The sequence below is a fragment of the Dasypus novemcinctus genome, chromosome 7 (genome assembly GCF_030445035.2).
Source record: "Dasypus novemcinctus isolate mDasNov1 chromosome 7, mDasNov1.1.hap2, whole genome shotgun sequence".
Classification (NCBI taxonomy): domain Eukaryota; kingdom Metazoa; phylum Chordata; class Mammalia; order Cingulata; family Dasypodidae; genus Dasypus; species Dasypus novemcinctus.
This window is the reverse complement of record NC_080679.1, coordinates 6,376,776-6,396,649: the sequence shown is the minus strand read 5'-3', so window position 1 is coordinate 6,396,649 and position 19,874 is coordinate 6,376,776. Positions and strand designations below refer to the sequence as shown.

Sequence of the window (19,874 nt, the reverse complement as noted above, 5' to 3'; positions counted from 1 at the left end):
GTAGGACCTTTCTGTAGAACAGTGTTGTCTTTTTAACTTTTCAAGGGTGCACTCAAGAAGATTGGGAGTAGGGATGGGTGGATACGGGGTGGAGGAGCCACCATAAACATTACCACTTTATGCATGGAAAAGTAAGATTTCAAGTGATCTGACAGTCACGACTGAACAGATGGGGAGGGGAATGTAACCCAGATCTCTGGGAAGGATCCCAAACCATCAGTGACTGCCCAGTAGTCAACATAGAATCTTCAGATTCTTGGTTTTTAATCAAAAGGATATAATGTGAAATTGATTATGCTTTTCACTGAATTTTAATCAGCAATGGAAAGTGGTTAAACAAAGCCATCGTCATGTAGGTTAGGAGTTGGAAACTTTAACATAACATTGTGATGGAAATGTGTCTGCCTCCCCAAATGCCTTATATTTTCACTAAAAATAAAGACATTGGGGAATATGACGACCATTTCAGCTGTAGTTTAACCATATTGTATAGCTTGTATTATGTAGATGGAAAGGGTGTGTTTTCAAAAGGGGGGTTTTTATCCACCCATCTGTCCCAGTCTCTATAATGAAACTTACTAGGAAATGTTCTGACGTTGTTAAAAAATAATCAAACTCCACTTCCCCAGTTTGACCTAGAGAGTAGGAAAAGTTGAAGCAGAAAAGGAAATGTCATATTCTACTGTTCCTGCAGAAACTCCCTGTGAAATTTGCCTCTTCCACATAAGCCTATGGAGGCTTCTGTCTGAGGATGTGAGCCCGCGGCCCACCCTTTAACTCACGCACTGGAAAACTGGGCTGCAGAAGCAGTGAGCATTTCTCTACCATACCTGGTACCGGTGCACTCTCGTGCACCGACGTTAAGAGATTCACGATCTGCGGCTGAAGCTCTCCGATCTTGGGAAGCGACTCCACAGCCAGAATAAAGGCAGGGGACGGGACCATCAGCTCCAGCTGCGCGGGGTCTGCGTTCTTGGCTTGCAGGATGAAGGGCACGACGCTGCTCTGCTTCAGGTTGCTGGCCGGCACGTCCACGCGGTCCGAGGACCTGCCCGCGGCCAGCAGCACCAGAAACTGTGGCACCCCATCCTCGATCCGGCTCCCGGCCGACTTGACGAAGATGTGCCGCTGCGCGTAGTCCAGCGCGTAGCCCAGGTTGAGGACTTTGCCCGTCTTGATCTTCATCTTCTTCACAAGGCTCAGGATCTCAGGCTTATTCTGGTGCTCGTTGAAACGGGACTCCACCCTGACGTTGTCACTGTACTGAGCCACCGCGACCCGAGTTCCATCTGGTTTCACATCGAGCTCATCCACAATCTTATGGACGAAGTCACGGACAAGGGGGAACTGGCCCATGACATTGGCTGAGCCGTCGAGGAGGAAGAGAATGTCTCGCTTGCTTTCTGCAACACAAGTAGACCAGGACACAGTGAGGGAAGGAAGCATCACGGCGCGTGCCTGCCGTCAGCCCAGCACCACCAGCCTTCGCTCATGGGTATTGACAAAATCCATCTGAGGACCACTGTACCAGCAAGAGACGAGAAAGCCTGAAATGCCCAATTTCAAAGCAGCTTATATTTGTGGAGGGATAACACGACTAGATGGGGCTGCCCAACGCAGTGCCATGCAAGCACAGCGAGCTAAGGAAAGAGCCCAGAGGATTCTGAACTTGCTTCAGGTGGCAATCTCTCTAGGAGACTAGGCAGCATTCACAAACTGTTATAAATAAAATTATTGAAAATGTGGTACTTATTGTACCTTTGCTAAAAAATGACATCAAGGTCTAGTGATAAAAGGCTGACATTGATTAACCTCCCAAGGATGACCGAATTGCCTCACATCTGCTCTAACTGGATTATCTTTTCATTAAATTTGAGGTTATGGGTTAAGAACCAAAATGGTGCCCTTGCAGACCTGTGGCTTGTGTCCTCACTCAGTGCTTTCTAATCTGTTATAAAAAGACAACAGAAAGCTCAGATGACAGCCTGCAGGAGGCTGCACAATGCAAAATGATCATGATTTTCAGCTCAAACCCTTAGAAGTATTTTGATTAAGTGTCAATTGGTTCAAACTTGCTACCTATTAGTGGGATGTTATGGCTGGTAGATCTAATGCTTCCACATCTCACTGCCATCAATTTGTTAAATTTTTTAAACTCCAGACTTCCTTTGGAGACTAGTCTACCATCTTGCGTGAAGATACAGTCTTTGCTGGGTTTATAATAAATAATTTTCTAGATACAATGGATCTTGAACATGAAAAATGTCATATAATGGAAATAATGTCAATGTTCAAATGATCCCAATGCAACTCACTGTGAAAGGAAATCTCTCTCTCTTTTTCTCTTTTCATTACTTCTATTTGGATTTTCACTCCAGAAATCTTCACAGGCCTTGGGGAGAGGTGGGGGAGCTTCTGAATAAAGGTTGGGACAACATGGGCAGAACAGAGCCTGGCTTTCTCTCTACTTCCTTTCATCAACGAGCACCCTTTGGACAGAGAATCTGAAGTTGCTGGTACAGTGTCTCAAGCACCCACTCAAATCTTTTTAACCCAGATGAGCCAGTGATCTTTGTAGAATTCTACAACCCTCTTGACTTGGAAGTGGCCAGCTGCCCTCCAAGGGGGTCTCTGAGGAGGGAGAGGGGGTCCCCGTACAGCAAGGTGATGTTTACCTGGCAGGGTGAATGGCACTTCCTCCACACCTCCACTAACATATGTGGTTAGGGGCTGAATCAGCTGCTGAGGCAAAGCCGGCAGGGAGCTGAAATCATCCATGAGATACACCAGGCTTGGGTTAAAAGCGATCTGCTCAAGCTCTGCTCTGTTCGCCTGGCTAGCGCCCACACAAAAGGTCAGGACGCCCGCACGCGCCAGGGCATTGGCCGCTTGCAAATAGGCATCCTCAGACTGCCCGCCCGTGAGCAGGAGCAGGAGCTGCGGCACGTGTTCGCGGATCCTGCTGCCGCCAGCTTCAGTGAAGTGGTTGGCATGGACAAAGCTCAGGGCCGAGCCAGTGTTGCGGCCCGAACCCCCCTTAAGCTGCAACTGCCTCAGGCGCGCAAGCAAATCTGACTTGGTCTGGTATGTGTTTAGAGAGAACTCCGTGACGGGAGTGTCACTAAATTGCACTAAACCAACACGAATATTGTCATTTCCGACATCGAGGCTGTTTACTAGGTTCATTACAAAGTCACGCACGTAAGGGAAATTGGTTTTTCCAACGCTGAGCGATCCATCCAAAAGAAAGATGATATCCCTTTTGTTTATGCGAACTGCAGTGAAGCACAGAAAACAAAGTGAGACACACACCACGGAAGGGCTCTCATGTGTGCTTACAACATGTGCACACATGCCAACAACATTCAGAACACAGAAAAACCAGGGTGGCGAAGCATGTCCATCTCGTAAAATATGGCAAGCGGCTACATATTTTCTGCTTGCAGTGGCCGGTGTTTGTGAGGCACATCAACAGCCAAGTTGACAAAACTGTGTTGGCTCACAGAAAGATACAGTGCCAAAGGTAGAGTATTTGCAACCAACATTAATGACGGGAATCCTTGAAACAGAGCATTTCCTCCCAGGAAATAAAGTCTACAAGGGTGCTGGGCCCCTCTACATCTCATGGAACCCCAGTTTTGCAGCCAGGTTTGTATATGCAAAGTTGGGTCATTCTTGTTTACCTGTGTACCTTCCATTGAGCTTTCCATCTATAGCTTAAAAGCAGTTTACCCAAGTCTACTGGAGGACAAGAGTTCCTCAAAGCTAAATTAATAAATACAAGAAGCTCTTCTCATCTTTAGATATGCCTAGGACCTCCCATTTGTCTTTCTCAGCTAGTGTTCCCCTATCGTCAGGGAGTCTATGCAATAATGAAATGGGTGCTCTGAGTACTCCCCCAAAGTGTGATTTCAGGATCATAGGAACAAGTTAGAATACAGAGATGGTTTGCTATGCATGGCTGAGGTCATACACATGAAGAATAAAAAGTGTAACCCTAAAATTACAGATTTTCCCAAAACACATTTAGCACATGCCTTTAAAAATATGTATTTTCCATTTCTTTCCTGATGCCTTGCTAAAACTTATACCTAACAATGAATTTGATCCTACATTCTTTCAAATTGAACATTGACTACAAAACTGTGAATTAGAAGTTTGAAAGAATGAAAAAGGAGCCAGAAAGAAAGAGAGAGAGGCTTCTAGAAGACCAGAGTCTCAAGAGAAAGCATGCAAGCATGCAACACAGTTCATGCATCAAACAGTGCTTCAGAAACCCGTGAGGTGGACGATCTCATTTCGGTGATATTCATCTTCATTAAGGACGGCGATGTGACACATTCGATTCCCAGGCTCACAGACTTTTATACTATCTTCAGAAATAGCTTTTCACTGATAATCATATGAGGGATTAGAAGAGCCACTGGGTTATCATCTCCATACCATCTCACCCAGTATGCTTTCCCCCAGAAGGGAGCCCCTTAAAGACAGAGGAGGGTGGGTAAACAGCTGGAGACTCCACGTCCTACCCTAGGCAGACGTGGGCCATCTAGAAGTGGACTGTCAGCCGTAGGAAGCCAGAGTCACACTAAATATTTGTGGTAAGGAGAAGGAGGCTGGGCAGGTGTCGCCATTCAAAAGGAAAAGAAAGGAAAGACGAGCCCTGGGAGCTGACCAGCGATAAAAACTGAGGAGTGACCTCCTCAACCAGAAGCTTCACCAACTGGCAGTCCCCAGCCCTAGAGTCTAAGGTCTATGATTCTCAGGGTCTGGAATTCTGAGTCCTACAATTCTCAGCTCAGGGTGCGAGGAACCCTGAAGCGAATCTCGTCTGCTGCTGTTGTTTCCACCCCTTGACCGTTGTCTAGCCCAGGTTCTCCTTAGCTCCGTACCAATAAAATCTCTTTTCTTTCTGTCCCAAAGTGTCGACCTCCAGACCACCCCCAGAGAGTCTGAAGCCAAGACCCCCCCTACCTTCAGTGGTTCCGGAGAGGGTCTTGAGAGGTGCCAGCAGGCCGGGCAGCAGGCCTTGCAAGGGGGCGGCTCGGAACTCGGCGGGCAGGAACACCAGGGAGGAATCGAACGCAATCTCCTGCAGCTCTGCCTGGTCGGCCTCCTTGTTCCCAATGGCGAAGGCCATGATGCCGCTTCCCTTCAGCTCCTGGGCGGGCTGGCTGATCTCATCCTGGGACTTACCGCCCGTGAGCAGCACCAAAAGCTTAGGGACGCCCTCCGCGGCCCGGTAGCCGGCCGCGCTGGTGAACAGGTTGTTCCGAGCGAAGTCGAGAGCCGAGCCTGTGTAGCGGGCCGGGCCTTCCTGGGCCTTCATTCTCCGCACAGCGCTCAGGACGTCTTTTTTGTTTGGGTAGCTGTTGAAATAAAACTCTGGCCTCACGGTATCCGCATACTGAGCCACCGCCACCTGGATAAGGTCCTGTCCGATTTCCAGCCTCTGGATGACTTTGGCAATGAAATCACGGATGGCATTGTAGTTGGCCGGTCCCAGAGCAGAGGAGCCATCCACCAGGAAGACTATGTCCCTCTTGTTGACTTCAATGATTGCTGCAGGTAGCAACATTACACTGTGAGTGGAGAGGCCTTAACCAATCGCACTCAGCAACAACCCTCTAAAAGCTCACTCTGTTTCAAGCGGGCTCCCATTAGCTCTGGCCAATGTGAAGTTAGTGGAAGCCCAAAAAGGAATTTGTCAGGATACAAATGTTACTTACAGCTGCACCCTTTCCTACTGAATGATAGCCCGAGGTGACTTCCCATCCCACCCACTCTTAGTCCTTTTTACAAAATAGTCACACAAGAACAAATTTAGTTTAGCAGTGTTGCCACTTCCAAGTCAGTAAGCTCTTTTCAGCAGTAAATATACAGCCTGGAATTGAGAGGCCAGAGGAAGCCACAGTTCTAATAATTTAAGGAGAAAATGGTATCTGCTCAGAGAACCCTTTGCCCTACTCTCTTGTGTTCAAAGACCAGGTATTGCCAAATGCAGAAGCAGAAAGATGGCAAACTTCCCCACTCCCTCCAGTTCTATGGTCAGGCAAAAACAATTGCTTGGCACCGTGAAATTTCTTTAAAGGAAATCAACATCAAAACTAGCAAGTGCCCCAGAAGTATAACATGTTAAGAGTACGGTCACTTGAAGACCAATCACCAAGTAAAATCACTGCCCTGAGACGACTGCCATGCAGTGACATCCAAACTCCACTCCAGCCAGAGAAAAGCTGGCTCAGGGCTGCCGACCCCCCGCTGGGTCATGGAACAAAGGGCGGCCCCAGTATCCGGAGACCAGCTAGATCTCTCAAGACTTGTAAGAACACAAATGGTTAAACCTGGGGAGGGGGCAGTTCTCACTGTATTAAACACTCGTACGAGCGGAGCATCCCTCCATACTCTTCCCCATCTGATATACTAGATGGCAACTGGATTTCGGAACACTTCAACTCATTTGAAATTTGACTATGTTAATATAATTGGTCCAAATGCTCCTTTTTAAGAGAAAATCCATCAATGCACCAGAGATACAAAATGAGTGGGGACAGGCACTTAGGGACCGTTGCTTTAGCATCAAATAAGATATAAACAAAGACTTGTAGGTCCTCAAACTCCTCAAGCAGACATGCAGACGCATGGAATTTCCACTGCACATGCATGCTGGAAGATATTGAGCCTTCTCCTTCTCTCCATATATAGATAAAAGACTAGTGAATACATAACTATACATACGGTTACCGACTATATCCTTTTTATCCACATTCAAATACAGTGAGCATACCTGGGTACACACTCTCATCCACTCACCCCTTATTATATATCACAGGTGGTGTAGACATTGATAGATACACAAATACATGGATTCCTACATTAAATAAGTTGATATAATGTATATAGTAGATAAACAGAAAGATCAATTGTTACTCCCTGGTCACCAGGGCTGAGCCGGCATCCCCACTGCCTGCCCCCACTCCAGTTGGCATAAAAGACCCAGGGCAACCTCTTCAGTGGAAGGGCCAGTGTGCTCTACTCTGGGCTGAGCAAGTCTGGAGGACCACTGAGAAGAGCAAGGCTTCTCGGCAGCCCTTTCCTGACTGGGCAGACCTTCCTGGACTACCTCCTCTCCATGCTGCTCCTTCCTGGATCAGCTGTAGTTTAGAATGACATATTTCTGGGTATATTCCATTAGTGCCTATCTTCTCTGCCAGACTCTGAGCTCAAAAAGAGAAAGGACATATCTGAAGGTCAATAAATGATTTGTCAAATAGATGGAAAGGAATGAAATACAGAACTCAGGCCAATGGCCAAAGGAAAGTAGGTTTGGGATAAGTGTGAAGAACTTCCTAGGGATGAGAGCTACCATCTATGCCACACCCGTAAAATTTTTGGACCAAAGGCCGTGAGCATAATGGATGGTGCTTGAACCGCAAGTGGCTGCCTTGAGCTGCTGTTTTAGGGTGGTGGCTCCTCAGACTTACAACAAAACCCTGGATTCCCGTCGTCCTCAACCAGTTCTCAGGTTTCCATTGATCAAGTAAGTCTGATTCCCTGTCCCCTGCCCCTGACAGCGCTGAGAGGAGGCTGAACCCCCCCGGCTGAGGCCACCACGCCCGCTGTCCACTCCTCGCCCCTTTTCCCTCTGCGGCTTGTTTGCTTGTCTCCTTTCTGTCCTGCAGCTCCCCAGACAGGTCATCCTGGCCAGCCTCTCCAGTGCTCCCGTCCCCATCCTTCAGTCACAACCCCTGCTGAGGTCCCTCATGGAACATCCCAGCAATGGATGTTGTACCCTCAGGGGTTTACATTTGTTCTCCATCTTCCCATTAGGCTGTAGTGGGAGGGCGCCCACATCCAAGTCCCTCGCCAGCACTGTGCCCCCAGGGCTTGGCATTGTGTCTGTCAAGAATATTTGTTGAGTCTTCATGAATGAATCACTAAGATTGAAGCTGATGTTTGTAAATGAGTTAAAACTCAAATTAGCTAGGGAAAAACTGAAATGAGGATAATGTACTGGACAGTAAAGAATTTGAATCCTGTCCTGGAACAAACGTATCTCCTTCTACTGTAACTTCTTTGCCATAAATTCAAGAAACAGAGCCCAGTGAGGTCGAGGCTCCTGCTGAGGGTCACCCAGCAGGAGAGCACAAGACCCGGGGCCCAAGGTCAGGTCTCCCCAGCTGCACCGCTGCTGCCCCCTCGATGTTTACAAAACACATGGAAAGGTCTGCGTCCGCCTTGGTTCCAAAGGTTTGCAAGCCCAGAGAAACCTCAGAAGAATGTAAGTTTTCACTAGATGGCTACCACAATTGTCAGGATGTGGAAATGGTGCCTCAATGGAAATGAGCTTCAGCAGGTCGAGGCACCAGGGCGGGTGGGCTGTGGGAAACTTCCATGGTTCTCCTCTGCCCAGTTCCACTCAGGACAGTTTGTTCAAAGCTCCGACCTCTCTAGTGGCTCCCCTGAAGGGTTTCGGTGAGTGCTACGGTCCCATCGAAGGAGGAGGGAGATCTGGAAACCTAAATGAGCTGAAATGCAAGCTGCTCAGGGCTGGTGTTATGACTTAGACAGCCATTAAAGGAAGTGTTCTCTACAAAGTCATCTTCATCCTCGCTCTTCTCGCCACATCACCAGGACCCGGGGGTCCTTTAGCCAAGATGCCACAGTCCTGTGCTTCCTACCTACTGTTGTTACAATAAAAGCCATATTTTAAAATGATATGGAGAACATTTGAGCTAACTTCACTTGTGCTCTCCAGCTCTTGTAAGGAAATGTGGTGATATTACCGTCACCTCTATACAATAACTAGAACTAATGATAGCAGAATACTAGTAAGCAGAGGTCAGTTCTGCAGGTGGATTAATACAGTTGTTTTTCATTGAGACTTGAAAATGCTTCACTCTTTATTTCGTACAGTGGTATGCCACTGGGGAAAAAAGCTTATTTTTCATGTATTGACCCCCTTTCAAAGGAAAGCCTATCTGGAACTCCAATTTACCAAATGGGTAAAAGCAATATTTTATTGGAGTAATTATTTTTGTAGTACAGATAGGTTACATTTATTTAGAAACTAAGCATATCAGAACTGTGGAGCTCTGTTGATCCGCACAAGAAAATGCAAGTCATCGGATGCAGATGAGAAGCAACGTCTTATATTAACCTCAGTATCCAATTGACAAATATGGAAACCCTACTGCACACTCAAATCTATTTAGACACCAGAAGGACAGAGACGAGTGAGACCGACCAGGTCTTGTACTCAAGGATTAGCCTTATTAGAGTGACCTATGCCGGGAAATAAGTTGGCTGCTTCTGGAAACTGTTGGGCACCCAAGGTCGTAAAATTGATGCAGTCTAAAAAATAATTGATATCTCAGAAAACGAGGTCAGGTGGCAGAGCATGTGCATTTCCGGTGCCCCCTGTCTGCATCTAAGAGCCCTGACATCACAGATGAGAGACGCCTCTGCCCTTCGGAGAAGCGGGCAGTTCTTGCCCTCGAGATGGAAACCTAGCACTGCCACCTCCCAGCTATGGGGTTTCTAAAAGTTCCTTCAATTCCAGGGCCCCAGCTTCCTCTTCTGTAAACTGGAATGAGTATCATTCAAATCAAAGGAAAGGCACTTGCATTATTTTACAATTAAAATTATTCCCATCAAGGGATGTCTAGGAATATCAAGAAAATTTTCAAGATAAAATTTCAGGTCAACGCTAATTGACCCCTCCCAGCAATATGTTTACAATCTCCAGCGGTTGGAGAAACTGTGAGCGCAACTGGATCTGCTTTATTTTATTTTATTTTATTTTATTTTATTTTATTTTATTTTATTTTATTTTTATTTATTTATTTAATTTTTTTGCCACGGCATTGAGTACGTCTGTATTCCGATTTAAATTTTAAAATTCCGCCTCCTGCCTCCCATGTCTCTTAAACGGATGTGTGTCCCATGATTCAGGTGTTGGCTTTTTTTAATCACTCCTACCGGCTATTTTGCAAAGGCCCTATGTTTGAGTTTATGTCACCATCTTGCTGCTCAAAAGAATTATTCCTCAACTTGATAAGCACAGGGAAAGCATTTTCATAAATCCTCCCTGCTAGAACGCTTTCTTATCTCTTACCTTCAGACGGAGTTCAACTCTCAAGACTCCAGAGTGGAGGGACTTGGCAGGGCCCACCCTCGCCTCGTGCTGCTCGGTGGATTTGAGAAAGAGGCTCCTTACGTCTGAGCACACTTCTGGACATGCTGACTTTGAGAGAGCAATGCCATTTTACCCCGGAGGAATTTCCTCAGCCTTGCAATGAGCCCCTCAAATCCATTGACAAGATCAAAAAGATCAGGCAAGGACATTTCATTATCTCTAAGAGAGAGGCTTGCTGAGTTGGCCTGCAAAGTATACTTTCTTGGCAGCTCATACTCTAAAAGCACTTCCCACGCATGCATTGAGTGAAAACACAGCCACAAAAGTAAACACCAGACCAGGTAGTGATCCCAGGAGTTCCTTCCAGAAGCCCTGGCCTGTGGGTACTTACAGGTTCTTCCGTGGTGAATCGTTCCATGCCCGCCTTACTTCTACAAAAACCAGCACCCAAATGACCCCACGCCCGTACATTGGCGAGAAGAGCATACATACCTTGGGTGATAACGGTTGGGGGTTTCAAGACAATTTCTCTTTGGGCCACGCCATGAAGGTACCGCAGTAATTGCTCCTGGATGTCCCCTAAGTTACGGAATTCCGGGACAGTGAACACCAAGCTGTCATCGGTAGCTATGTGCTGAAGTTCTACCCTGGGGGCGGCCTGGGCTCCGAGGCCAAACGAGAACACGCCCGCCTGCTTCACTGCCACCACCGCATCGCGGATCTCATCGCTAGAAGGCCCGGCGCTTATAAGGACCAGCACCCGGGGGACCCCTTCCTCCGCTTCGCTGCCCCCTGCCTGGGTGAAGTGATGCTCCATCACAAACTCAAGGGCCAGGCCGACATTGGCCCACTCGCCACCGGCGAAGCGGAGGGCTTTCACTGCACGCTGGACCTGAGCCTTGGTGGAGTAGGTGTTCAACGAGAACATAGTTCTGGGCTCATCACTATACTGGACCACCCCCACTCGAATCTGCTGAGCTCCAACTGAGAGGCCCTCAATGAGATTTACAAGGAAGTCTTGAATGACCATGAAATTGGCACTTCCGGTGTTGTTTGATCCATCAATAAGGAAAATAATGTCAGCAGAGTCTTGTGCTTTAAAAGAAAGAAATGCAAAAAACGTGAAAGCGTTAGAACAAGTGATTCCATGCATCTGTTCAGTGTTCTGACATGTTTCTTTGGAAACCAATAAGAAACACAATATGGACAGTGAAACACATGTTGCTTAAGGAATTTGAAATCCTCTTTTCGTTCTGCATTCTGAATGAATAAGAGGCAACTGCTCAGTAATTATGGGACACCATGGGAGCATTTATATCGACTTTTCCTCTGTGCCATTTTTGTAGTTAAAGTTCAAAATATCATCTGCACGTTTCTCGAGGAGAAATCTTGGACACAGTTCTGGAGCTGTCTACTAAAGTTGGAGACAGAAATGCAGTTGCATGACATTCTGCATTGCATCCCTATAGGTAAACTAAATGGGTATGTAAACAAAAATCCAAAGATTTCTAAAATCTGTGCATCTCTCCAGCTTTCTGGAGTGATTGTAAGAATTGTTTCCAAACAAACTGATAGCCACAAAGCAGAATCTCACATCGGTGGTTTGGTGACTCAACCTCCCAGAATGCTAAACCCTTAATTCCTTGAGTAATTGGTGTTTCTTCCTTTTTCTTACCCACCAAAAGGCTGAGTCCACGCAACTTTGTGAATCTGCAAGGAAGACCTAAAATGGCATCTGAAGCTTGCTTGAATTTTTAAAAAAATACCTTGATGAACTTTGGGTTTGATTTTCTTTTCTCATGTAATTCTTGGTTGTATGAAACTCAGATGCAGGTCTGGGAGGGGTCATAAATGACCTTTTTTTCTCTTATTTTTTTTTTCCTATTGCCTCTGTATTCAATCAAATAATGCAGAACAATGTTAGGTAGGTGACATGAAACCAGTCATGACATAATTATCCAACCTTATTTTTATGACATCTTAAATTGATTGCCTTGTGGGCCTAAGCGTCTAGTCAACCCTCGATCAGAATTGACTGTGGACAGAAAACTGGCTGGCCAAGACCTCTCTTCTCCCTACAACGGTGAACATGAAACTTTCACTCTGTTCCTGAATGGAGGTTAACAGGGCATGCTGAGCAAGGAATAACCATCAAAAAATCTACAAACCAAGACACAATACTGCAAAGACTCAGCTAGAATATTTAAATCATAATGATTTAAGCTACAGGAAAAACAAAACAATTTCAATAAATATTTTTAATAACTTAAGTGTGTGTGAATGCACATAATATTTATATTCTGGGATTCAATGAAGCTATGTTTAGGGTATAAATGTAATATTCTAGGTAAGACCCTTCATTCAGATCTTTTGAATAACAAGGAACACTTTATATTTACAATGTTGTTTTCCTTACTACTTGCTTTTGTTTTCACTGTGGAAACGGGATACAAATCTTGTCTCATAAAATTGAAGAATTTTGCTGCAGTGAAATCAGATTCTTTCCCAAGCTATCTCATTGAATATGCTGAAACAGAGGTTTGCTAGAATCAAAACTGCTCTCTTCCTCTGCTTGCATTCACAAAAATTCCTGACAGCAATTTTGCAGATGAATTATTTTCATAAGGAAAGATAATAACATGGAAATATTGATGTCACAATCTTTTTACAAGATATAATGTGAAGGATAATTACTACAGTAATTAAGATCTTGTGCTTTCCACAACTGTTACACAGAAATATTAAATAAGTCTGGGCCTTTGCTAAGAAATTCAAGGTATTTGTCATTTTTCAGCCATAACTTAAGTTTCCCGAAGGATCTTCAGGTGGGTGTGGCAACAGGAAGTATGAACCGTGTTGCAGATTATAGCAATGGCCCACATCATCCCATCAGGTGGAGGTTCGCAAAATCACACCACACAAAACCCTCAACCTTTCTCAGGCCCAAACCAGGGACCCAAAGGGACCTGGGAGAATTACCACTTACTCAGCACATCAAGCCTTAGGGTCAATAAAAGAAAAGTGGCATTGAAATCATAGGCTGACACTGTTCCTGTTAATTTATTCCTTACTTGGGGGTTGCAATTTACAATAGTATAAATGAGAAGATGAAAGAACCCTGAGAGCAAATCCTTGAGCCTTTCTCTTCTCAAAGGCTGATCATCTACAACAGCAGGTCATAGAAAAACGTTGGATAATTTGTCATCACTGCAAAATAAACCCCTGTCCTCTCCCACACACAGCGACATGACACACACGAAGCCATGCTTGTTATCCAGGGGATAACACACAGAAACGGAAACCACGGCAAGGCACACCTCGGAGCAAATTTTAATTCTAAAGTAAAACAGTCAGAGTTGCCTGGTTTTCTCCATTTTTGGCTCATGTCTCATACGTTCTGTGGCATTTTCTATGGTGGAAACGTTTTGAAAATGTCCATGGGAAAGCCAAAGGCCACTTAGCATTGGAAACACTATTTTCCTGAGCACATTTGTGTGGCCCCAACACCTTCCTTCACTCAGGTGATGCTTCCCTTTAAAAAAAAATTGCACTCTTATTTCCTGGGCAAATTTTAAATTGCAGTACATTTCATGAATTTTTTTTAAATCTTCATATTTTGCAAAGAAATGAATGCTTATGCCAAGATCTTCACTTTAGTGAGCTTTCACTTTAAAGTTTTGTTATCTTAGTCACATCTGTTCTTAAAAGCTTGTCAAAGGAATTGTTAAAAACCACACACAGCTGATCACTGTAGAGATTAATTACTTAAGTAGTGTTCATTTAGAACAGTGGCAGCCATTTACATTTAAACACATCCTCACATACACTTTAAGGGGAAAATGTACCCAGTGAATGAACAGGCAGCCAATGGGAAGAAAAGATCCTAAATTAACAGCCTAAATGTAATGACCTCCATACTTCCCTTCCCCAAAAGCTTAAGTAGAGACATCATCATTATTATTGTTTCATGTTTATGCTACAAAACATGCAGTGGGACACAATACTGGAGGAATGGCAGAGTGAAGTTAATTAGAAAAGACAACATAAATGGATTATTAGTCCACCCTGGTGCTGCTAGTGGCTTGGACACTAGAAGACAGAGATGCATTCTTGGCATAAAAACAAAGGTTTTTATCATCTGTGTGGTAACTTACTATGTTGACTGGCTTCCTTATCATTCAATATGGCAATCTAGTCTTTTTTTTCATTTACACTTTGGTTAAACATAAAGGCAAGCTCATCAATTCTTCTTCCTGAGTTTTCTAAAACATCAATAAAGATGTCCCATTTCTCAACTAATCCTCTTCACTGTTTTTCAGTGTGCTTTTGTTATTGTCCCCTATATTCAGAAATCTGACGGATCAGCGAATTCTGAAGACTATTGAAGAAATAGAGTGGGTCACTACAGACACCTCTTTTGTCATTTCCCTGTAACCTGGAGTGTCTGGTCTCACGTACTCACAGGGTACTCACCTTCTTTTCCTGTAAGCTGGCAGAATCCACACTTGTGTGCTAATGATAAGAGGAGAGACCTAACATTTGGAAGCAAGAAGCCTCCCCTCTTACAAATGCCAATTCAAAGTCTTTTCAGTGCTACAGATAAATAATCCAGACTGTAGCTCTCCCTCCTCTCTTGTGCACAGATGGGGTAGTGGGGAAAACAGCACTCCCACCACTCTCAAAGCCAAAATCGTGTGTAACTGCTGGGGGACCATTTGACCATCAACCTTCTGTAACACCTCAGGGCTGCTGGGTTCTGAAAACCCTTCTCCTAAGCCTGCTTGCCTGCTCCAGATAGCCGGCCCCTCTCAGCTGACATCCGGCCATCTCATTTCCTACCCCCAGCTTCCCGGACCCCTATTACGAGAAGTGGTCACCTAGTCCTCTTCCCTGCAACCCCCCCACCGGGGTGCTCGCAGTTAAGAAGGCTTTACCTTTCTCCAGACTTCCTCGGGGCTGCCTGCCCTTCTACAGGTCCCTCCCATTAAGTCCATTATATTTCTTGACGTGTCTCAGAGCCTCACGCCCTCTTCTTCCAGCTCCATCCACCTTCTTGAGCTAGCCTGACTTTCCCCCAGTCACCCCCTGCCTCTTACCTTCTCAGCCCTCCCGATGGTAACTAGTCTCAGGAACATAGGAGAAAAGCCCGCCATAAATTTTGCTTGCTATGACCACTTCCTCTGTGTCCTTCCTACCTAGGCTTGCTAGACCACTCAGTCTTTTTTGTTGTTGTTCAAATATCATCCACTTCCTTTTGGCCGTTGAGTACACTGAAGGAGTTTCCACCTTCCTAAATGTTTTTAGTTACATCTTGCTTGTCTGCACACATACTTCATGCCCCCCTGAGAACCAGCCTCCTGGATCTTTGACGTCTTCTTCCCCAGTGGTCCTCTGTCCATTGCCCTCTATCCACTGAAGTTCCCATTGTCAGCATCACTGAAACTCCTCCACCTCGACCATCTGCCTTCCAAAGTCTCCCCCTCTACACACTGGCCTTGGCCTCACTGTTCACACACTCGGCCCTGCTAAGGCTCCTGCCCCTCATCCTGACTGCTCATCCTTTGGCTCTGCAATAGTCTTCCAACCCATTTCAGCTCACATTAGCTTCCCCACCCAGCCAGGACCCCACAGGGGCTACTTCAGGCTTACCTGCTGCCACTCTAGATTTTCCTCCCAAGAAGATTTTCTTCTTGCCTCTCTGTCATCTCTTTTTTGCCAACCCTAAACCCACTAACTCCTTCTGTTCCTGAAGTGCTGAAATATCTGCTGAAGGTCATGGATAAGGCTAAAGATGACCAACAGCATACTCGATGCCAACAGTGGAGAATTCAGGAGTTGCTTCATGAATGTTCTGGGGCTCCTCATCATATCCCTGTAGCAACTATTCAGAAATAACCCCCATTCCTCCAAGCTCCAAAGCCTAACTGCTTCCCTCCTCTGCCATCTTCCTTTGTTGAGATGATTAATGCCGATTCAACTGGAACTGTCTCAACTTCCTTCTTACCCACCTCAAAATCTCAGAAACACCACCCCCTTTCTTTTCCCTTCCCTCCATCTCAGAGGACGTGCCATGTCTCCTTTCTGGAGCTCATCTCCTATCTCCATGCCCTTGATGCCAGTCCAATTCCATGCCCAATCTCCCCAGAATTTGCTGCCAGCAACTATCAAAGGGCTGCATGGACTCATTTTCTAAAACAGGGAAGGGGTCCCTCTGACATGCCCTCCCACCACTTATGAGGAGGTCAATACCTGGGCTCTACATAAAATTGCCATAGTATGGTACATATTGAAATTTACTTATCAAATTCATTCTCCATCAATCTTTTAGGCATCAGGCACAGAAACGGGAGTTAATTGGTTTGATTGGTTAAATAATTTGTCAGACAACTAGTTCCACACATAACAATGCCAAATATTATGTCAATGCAATTTTCATGCATTAGCGATATTTCCAGAATGGCACTGAAGGGTACCGTAAGAACCAGAAGAGCCTCTGCGGGCACAGCCATGGCCATGGCACAGAGGAGATGCAAGAGAACCTCTTGGATATGGGAAGATTCTCTATTTTGGAAGGACATCACAGAAGAATATTCAAACCTTTGTTTTTAAAGCTCTGAATACTCATCTCTTCCCTAAGCGACCCGCCATTTTTTAGCCACAGTGTTGCTTTAATGCCAGCAGTTGCCAAGCTCATCTCCAAAGAACAGCAAGGCAGGGAGCAGCCTGGTGGCGTTGCCATTACCTGTGATGTCTTTAAGGGTTCCTGTGTCTCCAGACCTTTCTGGAGTCAGGGACGACAGAACAGAGGACACTAAGTTTCCTACTATGTCATGAAGGGAGGTAAAATTCTCTAGGTTGAAAATGTGCTTATTGAGTGGTTCGCTTGCTATTTCTTTTAACGCTCCTTCATCTGCATCCTCAACTCCAATTGCAAACACGTTAACGTCAGCAGACTTAAGTCCAGCTGAGGGCAGAGCCAGGCCGTCCTCCGAGTGTCCATAGGTCAACACTACAATAACCTGAGGGACTCCGTCACCGGCCCGGCTCCCAGCAGCCGCAGTGAGGTGATTTTCTATTACGTACTCTAATCCTTTTCCAGTCTGATTGCGTCCCCCAATATAAGACATGTTGGAAATATGGGAAAGGACTTCTCGTTCGGTACGGTATGTATTTAACAGGAACTCGGTATGTGGGTTTCCGTTGAACTGGACCAGAGCAAAATGGAAATCATTTTCTCCCACAGCTAAAGATTTTATAACATCATACAGAAACTCTCGAACAAGTTGGAAATGTTCCTTTCCAATGCTCCAAGAGGAATCCACTAGAAATATTATATCAGCCGCCGCACCGTTTTTGACATCTTTAAAAAAAGACATTGGTTTAGATTTGTCTACTGTTCAAGCAATCACTTTCTATCAGTACAAAATCCTCCTACATCAGATTCAGCTTCTGCTCACTCTTACTAAATAACTCACACCTCCCTTACAACACAGGCGGGCAACTGACTTACCTGGGAAGCAGGGGCCTGGACCCGTGGACTCAACAGCTGATAGTCCAGTCACTGTCCCAAGTTCTACATGCAATGGCTAATGTACCTGAACTGGTAAAGTACTCCAGAATGGGAAAAAATATCATTTTCCTGGGGTGTGTTTTAACTCAGGCATGGTTCTTTGTGACAGTTTGAGCTCTAAGACCCACCCTCCTAGCCCAGAAGGCTCTCTGGATAGCTAACCAATCATGATTTTATAAACTCATTCTTCAGTTTGGAGTATGAAACTGGACCTTGACAAGAAGGAAAAGTGAAAACTTCTGTTTTACCTTAACTAATGCCCAGTGCTTTGGGGAATTCGCTAGAAAAATCAGTGTATCAAATACATCTTCCCTGTGTAAATGAAGAGGAGGGCAAAAGCCTCATTTCCCCCCTATTTCTAGCTTGATAAAAGGTTCCTACATGTTTTTCAGAGCCAGAAAAGCCTTTGTAAACGTTGACCACGACTTATCTCTTTCGAAAATGGAAGCCATTTCCCTCAAAAGTAGGAGCAAGAGGCTGGGGGGGCCAGGCCTTCTGCGGCTGTGGGCGGGCTAGCTCTCCCCAGTGGGCCCCCAGGCTCTACTTACCTCGGGCTGCCGTGCCACCCCCACCAACGTCCCTCAGCCACTGGGGGGAATGGCCTTCCTTCCCTCTAAGGACAGCTCGCCTGGTAGGAGCAGCCCTGCCAGAGGCCTCAGCTCTCCAGCCAAAGGAGAGGGGCCCCGAGCCAGTCATTCTGAGCTTGTAAGCTACTATTATAAATGCAGGAGGCATTTCTCACTTTTCTAAAATTCTGTGAGTCAACTCTTAATAGGATTAATTAGAATCTATTTTTTAAAATGGTTTTGGAGAAACTGGTTTTTTAAAGGTCCAACGATTAGAACGATGAGAAAATGTCTTTCTGTGTACAAAGTTAGAGAGAGAGGGTGAACTTTGTTCTCTCAAGGAAATCCATTTGTACTCTTAATAGTTAACTTCTCACGATTTCATGTGTTCAGAGACCAGAAAATTTGAGAAGCTCTTCAGATAATAAGACATTCAAGACACAGGTGTTCTGCTCACACCCAATGTAAATCCTAACCACCTGCAAAGCAACTCCAAGAGAGGAAACCCAAGTTTTAGTAAAAATAAGCATTTCTCACTGGATAAAGCGTATCTGCAAAGCTCTGTAAACTAAATGAATATCCTTTAATACATGGTTTGTCTGTCTCATGAAAACATTCCTTATGAGGCCTTAGATCTAAAATCAGAGAACTGCTTCTTCGTCTGAAATGAAGAGACGTTTCTGGACCTTACCCGCTTGTTGCTGGGCGCAAGTCGTGGAGAGGCCTGAGAGAAGGAGGCAGAGCCCGGTCAGCAGGGGCAGTGGCCGGTGCCGCCTCATTTTGAATATGTCTAAGCACCAAGTGTGGACCTAAAGGAGAAAAGAAGACCAAGAGAAATGGTCAGTTTTTAACTTGCGCTGGACAATCCCTCAGAGAATAAGCAACACTGTTTTCTCGACCATTTTCAGACTTCCAAGGGGATTTGTGTCCGATTCATTCTTGGCACCAGAGGCAAATGGCTAGAGCTATCAATGGATGATCAATAGATAGGTAACAGATGATGGAGAGAGAGAGAAATAGATGATAAAACATAAATATATGTGTGTGCGTGAATATATACATAAATGATAGAATAAAATGGATAAAGAAGAAAAGGTGCAAAGAAGGAAGGAAGGGAGAAAGGGAAGGAGGAAGAAAGGAAAGTAGGAAGGAGGGAGAGGAAAGAACTATAAATGTCCATAAATTTATATCTATACTATATCTATAAATCAGGTGACTACGAGGTGGAAAGAGAGCACCCTGCCTCCAAGGGGAGCCCTGACTTCTTGTAAACAGATGCCCCTGATGGGGCCCACTCACTCCTCTGACTGAACGTTCTTAAACGTAACTCAAACATAGTTTGAAGAACACAATGACCTATTTTTTAAATGGATATTCATTGTGATTTCTCTGCCATCTGAAAGCATTCGTTTCTTCAATCAAAGTACTATCTAATGAATCAAGGATTTATCTCTCTTGTTAAAAATAGTTTTGATTCAACATATAAATGAGAATATTGGAATGAGCGACTATTACTTTGGCCACCTAAGGCCTAAAGCCTTTGCAATTATACCTATTTTCCTCTCAAATCGAGGCAGGTAGCACTGGGATATTTCTAAAC

General features: G+C 45.1%; 1 protein-coding gene across 6 annotated transcripts in view; it reads right to left on the bottom strand.

Moving 5' to 3' along the window:
* Window positions 1–19,874, bottom strand: part of COL6A3 (collagen type VI alpha 3 chain) — an 84,752-nt gene that overhangs the window by 50,751 nt on the left and 14,127 nt on the right. For 2 of the 6 annotated variants that reach the window (XM_058299841.2, XM_058299842.2), the window contains 6 exons: window positions 18,966–19,083; window positions 16,881–17,498; window positions 10,631–11,233; window positions 4,975–5,562; window positions 2,676–3,275; window positions 831–1,403 (listed from right to left, as the gene is read on the bottom strand). In XM_058299841.2, the coding sequence (XP_058155824.1) occupies window positions 831–1,403; window positions 2,676–3,275; window positions 4,975–5,562; window positions 10,631–11,233; window positions 16,881–17,498; window positions 18,966–19,053 (3,070 nt within the window). In that variant the 5' untranslated portion in view covers window positions 19,054–19,083. The remainder of the gene's footprint in view (window positions 1–830; window positions 1,404–2,675; window positions 3,276–4,974; window positions 5,563–10,630; window positions 11,234–16,880; window positions 17,499–18,965; window positions 19,084–19,874) is intronic. The other 4 variants (XM_058299843.2, XM_058299844.2, XM_058299845.2 and 1 more) reach the window with 4 other exon arrangements.